Here is a 17,529-nt window from a genome sequence, read left to right as displayed (position 1 = left end):
CCGGGCAGGCTCCGGTGTGCCCGTACCGGGGCATACTGCCTGCAACCCACCACTGAAATGGATGCTATTGGATTCACAAGAATCATAAAGTTATGTAGAACTTTATCTCAATATCTGAAGTATAAATTCAGAAATGATAGCTACCGTAGCAAAATGTAAGTCCATATTTCAATGAAGTTAGAACTAACTGCTGTTTGAAAAATGAAAAGATGTTTTCGTAAACAAAATTATATATAAATTTGGTTTGTGTTCTTTGACAGAACAAAAAATAAGAGCACTTTGCTATCAGAAATTTGCTTATTCCCCCTTAGTATGCTATCAAGACTAAATCATAGAATTTAGATAAATAGATAGATAAATATATCATGCTAGAAGATTTACATACGATTTCCTGTTTCTTTTTTGCTAATCATTTTCTAGTAACTGAAAGGCAAATGCTGGAATTTACTGCAGATTCTTCCTATAAGGCTTTCTGTAACCAATCTTTCAGTAGCTGCCAACAGTGATTGTAAATAAGTGTCCAATTTCTAAACAAGTCTTTCAAGCAACTGATCTGTTTTTGTTTTGCCAAACAGAGCCTTAAAAGATACTGTACACCCTGCCAAATATTCCTAAATCCATTAACTAAAGAGAAACACTCATCTGACCTTTACATAATAGGGCGTTTTATATATCTATGATCCCGCAAATAATCATTTCAAGAATTTTATGGGATGCCACTCTTTAAAGATACTTGGTTTCTTTTAAGGCTAAACCAACAGGAAGCACAAAACCCTAGCAAGCACAAGATTATATGGGAAGATATACTGAGGGAGGGAGTCGGTAATAGTATGCTATTCTCTTCACTACCAGTTTGGGTAGCGGGAGTGCATGCATGCGCAGAAGACCCGTGACGATGTCAGGGTGGGTGGGCGGAGCCTCGCGCCACCACTACCGGTTCACCTGAACCAGTGCAAACTGGCAGCATACCACCTCTGGAGTGAGTGCATCTTTCCTCATTATATTGGATATTGTCTTTCAAACTTGTTTCTGCAGTTCACAAATTGCAAAATGCCCCCCTTGCCTGATTTTTCTTTCACTTGTGGCTGAATTTCTCCAACTCAGCCCTTTCTAGAGCTGTTGGAATAAATGGCAATGCTTGCTGGCAGTGATAAGGAGTTGCAATTCAATATATTTAAACAGGCTGGCCAAGTATCCACAGCTTTAAGTATCAGCAGTCAAAAGAATTTGCAAGGCACACTGCTGACAGTCAGAATTCAGTGATCCTCTAAAAATATATGCCAACCCAGTGAAAATGATGAACTCAAGTGAGGTCTCATACTACCCAACAATTACTCAAGTCTCTCAATCATATCAACAAAAGGATCTCGTTAAAAAGAAAACTGAAAAGCTAATTCAAGCAGTTCAGAATATTTTTACCTTATTTTGATCTGTCCAGTATAAGAAAAATCCATGTGGGTCTGTTCTGACAAAAACCATTGTCACGCTAGTAGAATCCTGCACAAAAACAAAGGATAAAGAATTAGCATGTGATATAATCTTGAACAGAAAATGTTTAGCTCATAACATATACATATAGAAATATAGCCGAGGTGGCGCAGTGGTTAAATGCAGCACTGCAGGCTACTTCAGCTGACTGCAGTTCTGCAGTTCGGCTGTTCAAATCTCACTGGCTCAGGGTTGACTCAACCTTCCATCCTTCCGAGGTGGGTAAAATGAGGACCCGGATTGTTGTTGGGGGCAATATGCTGACTCTGTAAACTGCTTAGAGAGGGCTGAAAGCCCTATGAAGCGGTATATGTCTAACTGCTAGTGCTATTGCTATACCCAACTTATAACATATACATATACAAATATACCTAGAGGAAAGTAAATTTAAACTACTGTAATTTGTTTTGTACTCAAGTCCTTTTTACTCAATATGAGTTCACATAAACCATTTGAACAGAATAGGTAAATATGAGGGTGCCAATTAACTATACTAGTATACTTTTATAACTCTATCTACCTCAGGTGTGTCCAATCCACAGTCCACGGTTGGTTGTATGTGGCCATGAACAGCAAGTAATGTGGCCCCACAAGGTCATACACTTTTAACATTATGTGATTTATATACATTGATTATATTATATATTTTATATGTGCCCCAAGACAATTCCTCTTCACTCAATGCCACCCAGGCAAGCCAAAAGTTTGAACACCCATGATCTACCCTCTCCCTACTCACAAAGGCATTTTTGAAGATAAATCGGCCAGTATCCCATTTGAGATCCTGCTTTAAATGCCACTACGGTGATTCAAAATGAAAGCATTGCAGTTAATTAACCCCACACAAATATACACTGTGAGTATATTCATGAATTACTTTGAAACCTTCTCTTATTTGCATAATTGTTGAATGATACCAACTGACAATGATGGAGTATCACAACATTTGGGAAGCCAATCACATCTCAAAGCTAAGCAATCAAGAACTTGACTTTTCTCTCTGGAGAGCAGCTTTGAACAGGGAAGCATTTGAAAATATGTCCCATTCAATTTCATTGAGTTGACACTGCAAGTCAATTTCCATTCAACATCATTTTTACATTATCTCCCAGCAGTGGACCTCTTGAAGTATACAGCATGATTCTTATTTTGTAGAGACACAGCTTTTTTTCTATGTGTTAATCCAATTATACTTACTGTCTACCTGACACCTGCTCTATAGAGCCTGTAAATTCCTCTATTTCACAACTGTTGCTTTTTAACATCTATATTTTTTTAAGAAGTACTTTACAGAACTACCATGCCTCTCATTAAAGACAGAATGTATATAGGAAGGAGCTTCAGAATACACACAATAAAACTCACATGTAACCTTGTGCTTTTGTTTGCTTTAAAGGTAAGGTAAAGGTTCCCTTCGCACATATGTGCTAGTCGTTCCCGACACAAGGGGCCAGTGCTCATCTCCATTTCAAAGCCAAAGAGCCACCACTGTCCGAAGACGTCTCCGTGGTCATGTGGCCAGCATGACTATCCTATTTTTCGGAGTATAGGACGTACCTTTTTACCTTTAAAAAGAGGCTGAAAATCTGGGTGTGTCTTATACACTGAATACAGCATTTTTTGCCTCCCAAAACTCTGCCCCCTTTACCAAAATGGCTGTGCATAGCTTGTAGGAAGCTTTTAGAGACCTCCTAGGGGCTGGGGAGAGCAGAAATGACCAAAAAAAAAAAAGGTCCATTTTTTTGCTCAGTTTTACTCCCCCAGTCCCCAGAAGCACTCTACAAGCTTCCTAAAGGCTATCCATGCCATTTATTTTTACGAAAATGGGCCGTTTTATGCTCGTTTGGGGGGGCACCCCCTCAGGAGCACTCTGCAAGCTTCCTAAAGGCTATTTATGCCTTTTTGGAAGGGGGGAAATGGGCCAATTTTTGCAAAAAAAAAATGGGCTGTTTTTGGGAGGATTGCAGAGTGCAAAAACTTTTTTTAAAATTTTCCTCTTCAAAACCTTGCTGCGTCTTATACTCCAGTGCATCTTATACTCTGAAAAATACGGTAAATGCCGAAGGTGCAGGGAACTCTGTTTCCGTCTCACCGAAGGTGGTTCCTATTTTTTCTACTTGCATTTTTACATGCTTTCAAACTGCTAGGTTGGTGGAAGCTGGGACAAGTAATGGGAGCTCACTCTGTTACGCGGCACTAGGAATTCGAACTGCTGAACTGCCGATCTTTCTGATCGACAAGCTAAGCGTCTTAGCCACTGAGCCAGGGTCAAATAGTATATTTAAATGGTCCCCTTGGACTTGTCCTTGATGTGTGAACAGACATAAGCCTAATAAATATAGTGACTAGGAAGCTATAGTTGATCTGGATAATAAAACCATAACAGGAAGCCACAAACTGCCTTCTTCTATGTCCTCATCTACTTGACCTAAGCCAACACTTACGTCCATCCATTTCACTTGAGATCATTTCACTTATCTTCTGTAGAAAGTTTTTAAAAAAATAAAACTGAGCTCATAATATTTCCCCATAAATAAGAAACATTAATTCACACAAACATACAAAACCATTTGGTTTTTTTTCTCAAATTCAGTTTCTGAATGGTACAATTATTTTTGGATATCATTTTTCCATTAAAGTATACGTTTGCTGCACTAATTTGTTCACTTTTATTAAGACTTAATAAATTAAGAACCCCCATCTGAAAATATTGCATAGATTTTCATATTTTACTACAAGTAGTCCTCCACTTACTACAGTTCATTTAATGACTGTTCAACACACATGACACTGAAAAAAAATGATTTTGGACTATTTTTCAGTTACAACTTTTCCAGCATTCCTATGGTCACATGATCAAAATCCAGACACTTGACTCCTATTTATGACAGTTGCAATGTCATCACCTGTTGTGACTTTCTGATAAGCCAAGACAATGGGGAAGCCAGATTCACTTAACAACCGTGTTGCTAACTTAACAACTCCAGTGATTCACTTAAAACTGTAGCAGGAAAAGTTGTAAAATGGAATAAAATTCACTTAACTCTCTCACTTAGCAACAAAAAGTTTGGGCTCAATTGTGGTTGTAAATGGTGGATTGTTGTTGAGGACTCGGAAAGTCCTCGACATACAACCAGGCGGCTAGCAACAAGCCAGGCTATGCCCTGATTGGCTGGGGCACAGCATCGCCTTTGCTAGCTGCTAGAGGCACCCTGATTGGTCTAGGCACAGCGTCATCAGTTGCTAGACGCCAGAAGCATGCCCATTGGTTATCCCTGCTCTGACAGCTCGTTTAAATAGCTGTCAAGCAGGTATGGTGCTGAATCACCTGTAAATAGTTCTTTTGTAAAATAAACCTCTTGTTCGGCAGTCCTGGCTCTCGTCTTGTCTTTCCGCCAATCTTCTAAACCTGTATGTCTAATAGGATGGTAAAAAAAAAAAAAGAACTGATATATTTCAGAAGCATATTGTAGCTACAGTAAATGATTCCCAGCTTCATTAGATAGACCAGACAAAGAACCAACTCACAGAAATGCCAAGACAGCTTTTATTGAGAGTATTTATAAAAAGAGAATCTTGCCAGTCTAATTGTGCTATGTCTCCTTCCTTTCTTATTTTGCACCCGTGTGAGTAAGGGAGGATTCTGAGTCAGTTGCAAATGCTTTCTGCTTCTTTTGGACTTCAACCATGTTTTTCTCCTCCCTCTGGGAACAGATCTAGCCTAGCTCTGTCAAGATCCTCTTCCCTATTCTCTACAACAATTAATACAACTGTTAACAAAAAAGAAATTTAAGAAAAACTAAAATTTGGTAGCCAAATACAAACTAAAAATGATCCACTACAACAATTTTTCCACAAGGAGCCCCCTTGTAGAGTACTGTGAAGCCGTTACCATGGCAACTCCACTGTGCTATACAGTAGACACCATTTTACATCAGTAGAAGCCATTTTAAAGCACAACAGGCTGTATCTTAACAGAAGACATGCCCCAAGGTGGGTTAGGAGTGTCTTACCCTCACGGTATTTTTTTTCCAGAGAGTAAGTTATCTTTGTACCAAGTTTGGTTGAAATTGCTCAAGATGCTCCAGAGTTATGCTAGAATATACACACACACAGCCATTTAGATGATAGGTAGGTAGTTAGGTAGTTAGGTAGGTAGGTAGGTAGGTAGGTAGATAGGTAGGTAAGATTGTCATCTTGGTAGCAGCTCTTCTTCCTCTTTCTTTTCTGCCTATTACATACATATCTATTTTACACATCTAGAATTTCTTGGTGACTTCCATCCAAATGTTTATACAGGTCCAGCTATCCTAGAGAGATCCTAGGGGAACCTATCCCATGTGGGGGAATCAACCAAAATCTGCTGCTGTAGGTATTATCATTTTTATACATCATTCTACTGTATTAATTTTTCTACCATATGTACCTAAGTGGTTGTAGGAAGAGATCTGTGTTAATCTGTGATGGCAGAAAATCAGAAGGCACCTATAGCAATTTTCCAGCAAACAGATTATTTAAAAAAGCATAAACAGTTTGAGTTGCAGCTCACTTTCTCAGATGGAGTGGATTGACTGATGTAGGATTTCAGTTGGGATGAGACGGAGGAAAGGGGGGAGAAGACACAGTTGTGATACAGCTACAATGTACACATGAGACAGATTACAAGTATCTTATCAATTAATAACTATAATGTGTTAAAAACACATTGTGCCTGCTGAGACTTTCTGAACTCAACTCCACAGGAGGGCTAAAATGGGTTACTGAGTGGATATTATAACAGCATCTCTTGCAAGTCTAATTGTGCTGGTCTTCCTCTTCCTTCTTATAGTTGTGTGAATTAGGGACATATCTGCCTGATCTGCTTCCAAATGTTATCTGGCTGTTCCAGACTTAAAAAAAATGCTTCTGCTCTTTTTGCCTCTAGATCATCTTCCTCATTCTCTACAGATTGGCTGAAACTTTTTGATGGGAGTTCAGCAATTTCTTGATCAACAATGCTATTAAATTTCCAGGTCTGCCATCCTTGTCCCAGGAGCCTAGTGAAAAATCAACTCATTTTTCGCAAGCAATGAATCCAAGGGACAAGGCAAGAGACACAGTTAGGCAGTAATAAAGGAGAGTATTTGTAGCTCAGGGTTGAAATGACAGGTGCTCGGTGCTCTCTCAGCTTGGTTGTTTTCTTGCAGAAATTTCATTACCCAAACTAGGTAACATTATCATGAAACGTTTGTAAGAAAACAACCAACCTGAGAGAGCACCAAGGATCTCTCATAGTGAGGTAAGATCCTGAGTTCAAAACATGACACAGCACTGTAATCATGTCATAGCTAGGGGTAAAAAGAAGCTCTCCGTGTTTTCTCTCAGGGAGTGAGGCCACTAAATTACACAAGCTGAGCCTTTACCCAAATGCGCAGCTGAGGCATATCTCTTATTGTTTACTCTCCTCTGGCCTGCTTTTTGGCAAGTCCCTCTGATCTGTGGACTTTGGCCTTCTGCTCCTGTATCTTTAAAGCATGCCCTTGTTTAGGGCTAGACAGCTGAAGTTCAGAGTCTGAGATACTGTCAGTGGCAGTAGGCAGGGAATCCTGAGGCTTGCTGGGACACTGGCTTCAACATTGCTGGAATCCTCTCTTTTGGGACACCTATCCCTATATGCCCCTGGTTCTCTTTCCTCCTTATCATCATCATCAGAAGACAAGACCAACAAGACCATAACATGGAGGATGTAACCAGAGGTGGGTTCCTACCAGTTCGCACCAGTTCGGTAGAACCGATTTGTCAAATCTACCGAACCGGTTAGAAGAGGTTCCACCAGTGGACCCAGAAAGCAGGCCACACCTACAGAAGAGGTTCCAAAAAAATTGAAACCCACCACTGACACACACACACATACACACAGAGAGAGAGAGAGAGAGAGAAAGAGAAAGAAAGGAAGAAAGAAAGAAAGAAAGAAAGAAAGAAAGAAAAAAGAGAGATGAAAGAAAAAAAGGAAAAAGGGACAGAGAGACAAAAGGAAGGAGAAAGAGAGAGAGAGAGAGAGAGAGAGAGACAGAGACAGAGACAGAGACAGAGAGAAAGAAAACACATGGCCCATAAGCCACTCCCACAAAGGAGGCCACACCCACAGAGTAGGTTCCAATTTTTTTTGAAACCCACCACTGGATATAACCATGAATTCCTTGTGGTGGTCAGATCAATGTTGGCTTGGAGTTCTCAACAGCTGTTTTCCACAATGAAGCAGAAGAAAATTGATCTAATCTACCCTGGCACCGGATAAATCCAGCTAGCTTCCAAACGGAACCTGATGTTGTTTCTGAGGGTCTGACATATAGTTTGACTGCGACCTCAGTGGCTGGCTGGAATGGAGAGAAACAATGGCCTTGATTTGGGCTGTTCCTATGCAGATACTCTACCTGTGAACCCTAAAAAGCCCCTTGCCCTTCCCTAAAACTTTAGCAAGTTTTTTTTTTCCTCCTCAAGAATTGAGTTAGGATTTCGGAGGAAACCATCTGAAGAACTGGCACAGGATCAGAATATGTCATGTTTTGGGTCTTATGTTTCTGGTACTTTAATTGTGATGTTCTCATTCTTATTGTTTAACCTCTTTGGTTTTGAAATCTATTTGACTCACCCAGAGTTGCATTTTGTAAACTGGATGTCCACTCAAACTGTTCAGATAAATAAATAAATAAATTCCTAGGCTTGTCAAAGTTCATTTTCAAATGCTGAGGCACAGCCAAAGGTATCAAGCTCCTACGAAAACAAACACCACTGAGTCATGTGCATTTGCAGTTTGTCACAGAGGGAAGGTCATAAACATGTCATCTCTTTTACATAAGGAAAGATATTGCATTGCTGTTTCTGATTGGGTGTTACTCTGATTTTTTTTTTTAAAAAAAAAACCAATGAACCAGATTGTGACCTCGTATACTATTAGATCTTTTATTGTCACTGCCATCTGGTATATGTAGCTCCCTGACAGGCTATACATTTCTCAAGAGTAATTCTGAACACTAAGGGAAGCTCTTGGCTTTCATTTATCCCCTTGGCAAAGGGTTCTTCCTGAGAAACTAGGAGCTTAAAGGACAATCTTCTCTTATATCAAACTTCTACTGCTCGGAAGTTATTAGCAACACATTTTACTACGGAAGTATTTCTGGGAGGGAAGGGGGAGATACCCTAAATTGTTCATTAATGAACTCAACTCTTTGTAAAAGCATCTTGTCCATCTGAAAAATACATTCTCTGCCCTATAAGAACTGTTACATATATATAACTCTCATACAATATAAAATATTGTTGCAAGCATAAATGTTCAAGGTACTTCCAGATGAAATGTGGAATACCATTCTCTTATGATAATGTCTACCAATATATCTTCCTCTGAAGCTTTTTTTTTTTTAAGCCTGCAAAAAGGCAGGTTCCAACATTTTGAACGATTTTCAGCATAATCCAGGTTTGTCTTCCAGATATTGATTTGTTCTGTGGCGGTTTTAAAAGGCCTTCTCTGAAGCTGTTTTAGGTGCTAAATTACATTCTGATGATGTTTCTAAGTTTTTCACCATTTTATATATAGGCTGTAATGATTACACTTATTCCTAACCTTCCTTCTTTTCTATCAACTACAAGAACCAAGGGAAGAAATGTTTTAAACCCAGAATTGTGTGACTTACCTACCACAATCTTAGTTTTAAATGCTAAAGTTATGACACATTTATTATATATTTGTATCCCTGTTCTGAACAGAAAAGTATTCATATTCTTATCACCTTTCTGAAGAGCCTTCAAGGAAAAGAGTTTTGCCATTTGTATGTATTTTTCTGCACATCAACATATTTCTTAAGTAGAATAAGGGCATTATATGAACATAATTAAACTCTGCAAATGGAGTGACTAGTTAACTGGCAGCATTCAGTATTTGTGTCTATTTCCTTTCATGTTGCTAAATGCTGGAAGGCATTCAAAAATGAATCCAGAAAGGAAAAAAATCTGAGTAACATACATAACGGTTCTTGTGGAACATTTCCAAGGTAAAAATTCAAACATTCCAAAATACTTCTCATATCCAATTGGACTACAAGAGGATCTTCTCCCTATATATTGGTGACAGTGTCACCTCTACAGGTAGTCCTCAACTTACGACCACAATTGAGCCCAGATTTTTTTGTTTTTAACTGAGACATTTGTTAAATGTCTTGTCCTATTTTACGATCTTTCTTGCCACAGTTATTAAGTGAATCATTGAAGTTGTTAAGTTAGTATCAAGGTTGTTAAGTGAATCTGGCTTATTAGAAGGTCGCAAAAGGGGATTACAGGATCCTGGGACACTGCAACCATCATACAGTAAATATGGACCAGTTGCCAAGGACCATGAGGATGCTGCAACGGTCGTAAGTGTGAAAAATGGCCCTAAATCACTTTTTTCAGTGCCATTATAACTTCAAATGGTCACTAAGTGAACTACTCTAAGTCAAGGACTACCTGTATAATCAAATAGGGCTGACTAGCATAATATTTTAATTAAAAAAAAACAATTCCTAACAATAAGAACAGGTCAACTATATAACAAATTGTTCAATGAGAAGAAAGAGGACTTTAAAAAAGGCTGGACAGTGTTTCCTTTAACTTGAATCCCTACCCTGAGTAAAGATTTGTATTTAATGAGACAATGGATCCCTTCCAACTCCATGCATCGAGAAGCCAGTTAGTGTAATTGATGAATAGGTATGATCCTAACAATATGGATTAGTCTCAGTTTATAGCTATAGAGGACAGAAGGAATGGCCTTGGGGAACAGGAAGAAGATCTGCTATCAAGATAAAGTCAGATAAAAGAAAACCGGAAAGTAACCTAAGTAAACACCTCAGAAAAATTCCCCCTAGTTCTCACAAGATAAAGGAATATATTCACACTTGCAAGATTCTGTTAACATAACCTTATAATACAAATAGCACTGTTCTATATGACACTGGATTTCTTGAATGGCTAACAATAACATAAAAGAAAACCCTTTCTAGAATTGTCTGATTTGTAACAGGGTCCTATGCCCGCATTGGTGAACTTTTCGGCACCAGGTGTTAAAAGAGGAGCACGTGCGTGCGTGCGTGCCAGGAACCGGAAGAGCAGCCGCCCAGTGCGCATGCACATGTGGGGAAGTGATCTTCTGGTTTCCGGTGCGTGCATACGCAGCAGCCAGCTAGTCTTTGCACGCACATGCACACCAGAAACCGAAAGACCAGAAGATCATGTTCCCAGCACGTGCAGGCACACTGGGTGGCTGGTCTTTTGGTTTCCAGTGCTCCCGCGTCCGTGAAGATCAGCTGGCCGGTGCACCAGAACCCAAAAGAGTAACGGGCGATGGCTCGCGTGCCTGGAGAGATGGCTGTGTGTGCCACTTCTGCCTGCCATAGGTTTGCCATCACGGTCCAATGCTAACTCTTGCTGTAGCAAACTCCATTTTCTGAAGGCCTTCTAACACAGAGGTTTCACAAGTCTTCTGAGACATAGGTAGCATCAATTCCTCACAAACACACTATATGTTGTAGAATTTTTAAAAAAACCAGTTAGGAAGAGTTTGTTCAAAAAAAAAATGTTATGGGAAGTTGGCATCTCATCCCCTTAATAGGAAAGGACTGCCAAAACAGTTATAACAACTATTTCCCACCTCTTCAATCAGAAAGATAGCCTCTGTGGGAAATACACAAGGGGATTCCTACTTTAAGGTAAAGTTTCTCTGCTTCATCCTTTTGGCTGAAAAAAAGACAGAGAAAAGTTCTTATTAACATCTGGCTAGATTATTAAAGTAGTTTTCCTTCTGAAACCTTCAAGTCTAGGAAAGGAACATAAATACGGGAGACCCAAATCCTCTATTTTAGTTGGGAAATATATTAAAAGGGGCTTGTTAGGGATTTTGCAATGGAAGGAGTAAAAACAGGAAAGCTGACTGTCATTGCTGAATTATTTGTGAGAATTTTTGGGATAGAGGGCAGTTTCCCAAGGCTATGTTTTCTTGTAAAATAATCCCTGAATGTCAAAGGTCAATGACACCAAAGAAAGGGCCTTTCCACCTATCATAGTTTACAAGGGCATGTTTGATTTAGTTTCCCGGCACCATTTACATTTCCCCCCCTTTCAAACAAGCTACAGCCTGGACATTTTTATTTCTTTTGCAAAAGGCACAGGGAGGAAGGCAGATGGTAATTAGGTTCGCCAGGTCTTGCAAAATGCTGTTTGTACATCGTCTGCCTCATGTAAGCACTCCAAGTACAGCCTGACAAGCTAAGCAATAGGGATTAGCGTGCATCATCCATGCATTTTTGAAGCGTCTCTGACTCTAGTTCTGACTCCTCCAAGGAGCAGAATGACAAGTGTTGGAAATAATCCTGGAGGCCTTCTAGTCCAACCCCCTGCTCAAGCAGCACACTCTATACCATTTCAGACAAATGGTTGTCCAATCTCTTTTTACAAAAACTTCCAGTGTTGGAGCACCAGTGGTGGGTTTCAAAAATTATTCGAACCTACTCTGTGGGTGTGGCCTCCTTTATGGGAGTGGCTTGCTGCCCATGTGACTGGATGGGAGTGGCTTGCCGCCCATGTGACCGGATATGAAGGTGCCGACGACACTTGTCAGAACCACCTTAAATTACCTCACACACAGCACTGGCATGCATAAGAATATGACGTAAACTTGTTTCTTAAAAGGCATCTTTGGTTTGCGTTAAAACAACTTCAACACACGCAACGTTCTGATTGCACCACAAACGCAGTAGTCATCCTTACCTTTCACAGAGGCACTGAGTTTTATAAATATGAACATGATAGTGTAGAATAATCATATCCAAGGACCAGTGGTGGGTTTCAAAAAAATTTGGAACCTCTTCTGTAGGTGTGGCCTGCTTTCTGGGTCCACTGGTGGAACCTCTTCTAACCGGTTCGGTAGATTTGACGAACCAGTTCTACCGAATAGGTGCGAACTGGTAGGAACCCACCTCTGTGGAGCACCCACAACTTCTGAAGGCGAGTTGTTCCACTGATTCATAGTTCAAACTGTCAGGAAATTTCTCCTTAGTTCTAGTTTGGTTTTCTCCTTGATTGATTTCTTCTTATCCTGTCTGCTAACATTTCTCCAAGCAGAATATGTTCCAATATAGAAACGTCTCCAATCTATATGCAGAAAGCACATAGAGGACACCTAAACCCCTCCAGATGCAAATTGGGACCCAAGCACCTACCAATTTTACATTAATTAGGGACATCAATCCTCCTTCTTCTACGGCTGCTAACCAAAAGTGACAGCTGCTTTACAATCAGCCTCTATTAGCCATATGCTGGATAGTTCATTTGCTCATCTGGTCATCCAGGAGCTATCTTTCTTTGATTCATATTGCCGGTTAAATTGTTAATAAATTATATTTATGTGATTTCTTATGTGATTCAGAATATGTTTGAAACAGCAAGAAACTGCAAACAACTACTTTGCCTTACGTTGTGGGCTGAAGTAAACATAGTTTTAGCAAAAGTCTACCCCAAATCCCATTTTATAAATGATTAATAATGCAAATATATATCAATAATTCTGCAAAACCTATCTGACTTCAGTTGTTTTCCATTGGTTGTTTTCCCTAGCTTAATTTATGGATTCAGACCAAGTCAACCTCAGTTCCTGGAGACTAAATGGACACAGCTATGCAACTCTTGTGGCAGGAATAGAGAAATAGTTTGCTACTGTCATCTTTTGGAATGTTTTCAATTTATTAATCTACCCTACAGCCCTGGCATTCCCTCATGATATGCCACCCAACTATTAACCAGGCCCCATTTTGCTGCTACCTGCCAATTCTACACAGTCTAATAGAGGAAACAATGTCATTTAAAAATGCTCAGAAGAGAATAAGTACTAACAATAAACACTAATGTTCTTGCATTTAAAAATTGGTAAGATGCAGATATTAGATTGAACATGTTGACTGAATAATACAAATCTGAAATATACCATATGGTTGGTACTTTGGCAATGAAAATAACAGAACATATGAGGCAATAATTGGCTGTTTTATTGATCCCATGAATTTCTGTGTTCTACGGTTCACTACTTATGACAATAGACATCCCATGCCCCTTTGGATCATCATTTCAGAGATGTTTCCTCACCTAAACAGAGAAACCGAGAAACCAAGGGTGGGAGAAAGTAGTGAGAGCAGGAATGACTTCTGACTTCTTGCCAGCTTCCCCATTGAGTTTCCTTGAAGGGATCTGGCAGGAAGCCTTGGAAATCTTCCTTCCTTCCCAGCCTGCAGGTTTGTGGCTGCTTCTCAGCAGAGGAGAAAGTAAAGAGATTGTGAGACTGTCTGGGAAACTGTCATGGACTGTTGAAAATGAATATCACATGATTGCAGCAGCAGCAGCCAGTAGCACTGAAGCAACTACAACGTATCAAAATTTCATTTCTTCTGGAATTATGATTTCTGGATTTTGGATGCATGCTGCAAGCTGGCCCATTTGAGGTACCTTGGTCCAAAAACTGTTGCCTTATGATGCCTCGTTTTGCCCAGTTAGAGGTTATGACAGAAGCAGCTTCAGTGCTACATGGCCTAGAACCGGATATCTGCGAGACCGTCTCCTGCTGCATACCTCCCAACGGCTGATAAGATCCCACAGGGTTGGCCTTCTCCAGGTGCCATCAGCAAGACAATGTTGGCTGGCGGCTCCCCGGGGGAGGGCCTTCTCTGTAGCCGCTCCGACCCTATGGAATGAACTTCCCCCAGAGATCTGGACCCTGCCCAGTCTCATGGCCTTCCGAAAGGCTATCAAAACCTGGCTATTCCAGCAGGCCGGGGGCTGTTGACCTTGTGACTGAGGTCCAGCCCCGACCAGACTGAGTGCATGATGTGGTTTTTTAATCTGTTCTCGCCGTTCTTTTTCATCTTTTATGTTTTTAAAATGTACTTTCTGTAAGCCGCCCGGAGTCCTTCGGGATTGGGCGGCCTATAAATTTATTAAATCCAATCCAATCCAATCCAATATAAAACAAATCATGTATCAATTTTAATGTATCTCTTATTATGTTTCTTTATTAATTTCACATATTTTACATGGTCACCCCATTTACCAAAACATTTTGGATGGCAAACAAAAGCAATCACAATCCATAATTATAAAAAAGGCATAAAAATCAATAGCATTGTCAACTTTAGCATTAGCAGTTGAAGACCCTTAAAAAAATCACAATTAAACAGAGAGACCTAACCCTACCATGTTTACTTCCCTGAAAATAAGACCCAATCAGAAAATAAGCCCTAACATGATTTTTCAGAATGCTCATAATATAAGCCCTATCCAAAAAATAAGCCCCAGTTAAGATTGTCAGACAGACGGATACATTTAGTACCGTATTTCCCCAAAAAATAAGCCCTATCTGGAAAATAAGCTCTAATGCATCTTTTGGAGCAAAAATTAATATAAAACCCGGTCTTATTTTCAGTGAAATACGGTATATCAGAACTTCATCAATACCCTGATCCCAATGCATGCAGGAACAGACTGGTCTTAAAGCCCTGTGGATGGACAGCAGGGTCAGGACTGCCCATATCCCAGAGGGAGGTGGTTTCATAAGCAGGAACCGTGACAAAGAAGGCATGCTATGAAAGCTCATCAAAAGACTGCTTCGCCAATTGAAGCTGAAGTTTGATCAATAGCAATAGCAGTAGACTTATATACCGCTTCATAGGCCTTTCAGGTCTCTCTAAGCGGTTTACAGAGAGTCAGCATATTGCCCCCAACAATCTGGGTCCTCATTTTACCCACCTCGGAAGGATGGAAGGCTGAGTCAACCCTGAGCCGGTGAGATTTGAACCGCTGACCTGCTGATCTAGCAGTAGCCTGCAGTGCTGCATTTAACCACTGCGCCACCTTGGCTCTTTTGATCACTCTGCCCAATCTGTTGGTCAGAAACTATCAGGAGTTGCGATCCAAGAAGGAACCTGGTCCCATGCTCTGTACAACTTCAAAAGTGACAACCATCACAAATTGCACTCAGAAGCCTATTGGGAGCTAGTGCAATTAACAATGTTTCAGTGTTACATAGGCATAACATAGGGCAACTAGTATTGTCCATACTGCTGCATTCTGGATTAGTTGAAGCTTCCAAATGCTCTTCAAGTGGCAGTCCCATGTAAAGCATCTTGCAATAGCCAGCAGATAGCTGGCTAAGACACGAGTGACTTTAAGCAATGTTTCCTGGTCTAGTGCCCAAGACACAATTGTTTCCCCATCTGGTGCCCAAGACATAATTGTGCAAAGGCTCTCCCGGATACAGCTGCCACTTGATCTTGAAGCAGGAACTGTGAATTCAGGAGAACCCCCACAATTTGCATCAATTCTGCTTGGGGAGGGGGAGTGTTGAAGTTAAATGCAAGTTCAACTCTGAACAAAGTTATCATGTCACTCCAATCAACAAAACATGTTTTAAGATTCAGTGTATAATTTGTTTTTGTACTTTTGCTTATGGCGTTAATAGGTGGACAATAATGATTACTCCCTGATATTCTGTGAGCTGTCTTGGGAACGTTTTTCAGAAGTTACATATTAATACATTACTTCAAGCATGTACTGAAAAAAGTCAAGCTTTTCTATGAACACACACACACCAGGAAGCTCACACTGAAATTCATGTATCAGCCACAAGAAGCATCAAAAAGCAAACTCGTAGTTTTGTCTCTTATGGATAAATTAATATCTGAGTTCATCTCTCATTTAACCAGTTTCATAAAAGTCTATTATGAAACCAACTTTGATACTTCAAATCCCTGATGTTATCCCACTCTTTGAAAGCCATAAACCTGAACACCTATTGTGTAACCCTGTTCAATCTTATTCTGCAGTTAATTTCTAACTTTAGCAAGTTAGTAAAGCTTGCTGCTTTGCAAATATGTTGAGGTTTACAAACCTTGGAAAATTGAGCAAGTTGCCATTTGAAATCTATCTACCTGAAGTGCAGTGATAAGTGGCTCAAGAAGGGTAGCCAAGAGTCGACAACAGCCAGAGCCTGAAGCCCAAAGCACAGATATTCTTAGAAGCCCTTCAGATTTTGACATATTTGCAGTAAACATCTGCTCATCTATGAAAGCTCTGACTTTTAAGCTATGCTCTATGGACTTCAGATTGGCATGAACTAATACCGTAATACTTCTCATGGGTGTTTGTCTACTTGAGAACCAAGCATCTCTTCGACTTTAAAGACTCAAACCCAAGAAGCAATGAATTTATTTTTAACAGAACTTCTGCTGAAAACAAACCTACCAGTAATAGTCATACAACTGGCCATTAATAGGAAACAATTCTCATTTGTTTTATATATCCTATCCTGTGTATGAAATGAGCCATGTGTTGGTGTGTGGGAATGGGTATGTGTATACAATGGAATTATGGTTACACCGTAGATACTCAGGTGAGTCCACCCGGTGTTCCACTGTAGCTTGTTGAAACCCTTCCGAGGCTCTAGGTTAAAGCAAGTTGAAGAGAAGACTCCACTTCCCATTGTAGGTAAGGAACCCTATGAAATCAAGAGGATGTTGGACTCAAGGTATTTTAAGGGGAGATTGAAATACTTGGTACAGTGGAAAAGATATCCCTCAGCCAACGCTGAGTGCGTAAGGGACCACAATGTTAGTATACACATACACACACATACACCCAGCAAATCACTGGATTAAGAATGCCCCAGTTGAAGGTGATTCACAGTTAAGAATGGAGTTTACTGTAGTAAAAACGGAATTAAATACACAATGATTCAAATCAAATACACAATAGTTCAAGTTCATTACATAATGCTACCTATAGAGCAGGGGTGTCAAACTCATGGCGTCACGTTGTCGTCACATAATGCATCACAACTTTTTTCCCCTTCGCTAAAATGGGGGTTGGCGTGGCCAGTGTGTGACGCATTTGGCCCATGGGCCACGAGTTTGACACCCCAGTTATACAGGATTATACAATAATTCTCTTCCACTTTACATGCAAATTTGACTGAAGAACAGACCTTGC

At 40.1% G+C, this 17,529-nt stretch overlaps 1 protein-coding gene across 1 annotated transcript in view; it reads right to left on the bottom strand.

Annotated features, from left to right (window-relative positions):
• Positions 1-17,529, bottom strand: part of LOC116505665 (1-phosphatidylinositol 4,5-bisphosphate phosphodiesterase beta-1-like) — a 286,253-nt gene that overhangs the window by 244,786 nt on the left and 23,938 nt on the right. The window contains exon 2 of the mRNA XM_032213011.1: positions 1,420-1,497. Within this exon, the coding sequence (XP_032068902.1) occupies positions 1,420-1,497 (78 nt within the window). The remainder of the gene's footprint in view (positions 1-1,419; positions 1,498-17,529) is intronic.

Source organism: Thamnophis elegans, chromosome 3 (genome assembly GCF_009769535.1).
Source record: "Thamnophis elegans isolate rThaEle1 chromosome 3, rThaEle1.pri, whole genome shotgun sequence".
NCBI classification, from domain to species: domain Eukaryota; kingdom Metazoa; phylum Chordata; class Lepidosauria; order Squamata; family Colubridae; genus Thamnophis; species Thamnophis elegans.
This window is presented reverse-complemented; position numbering and strand designations above follow the sequence as displayed.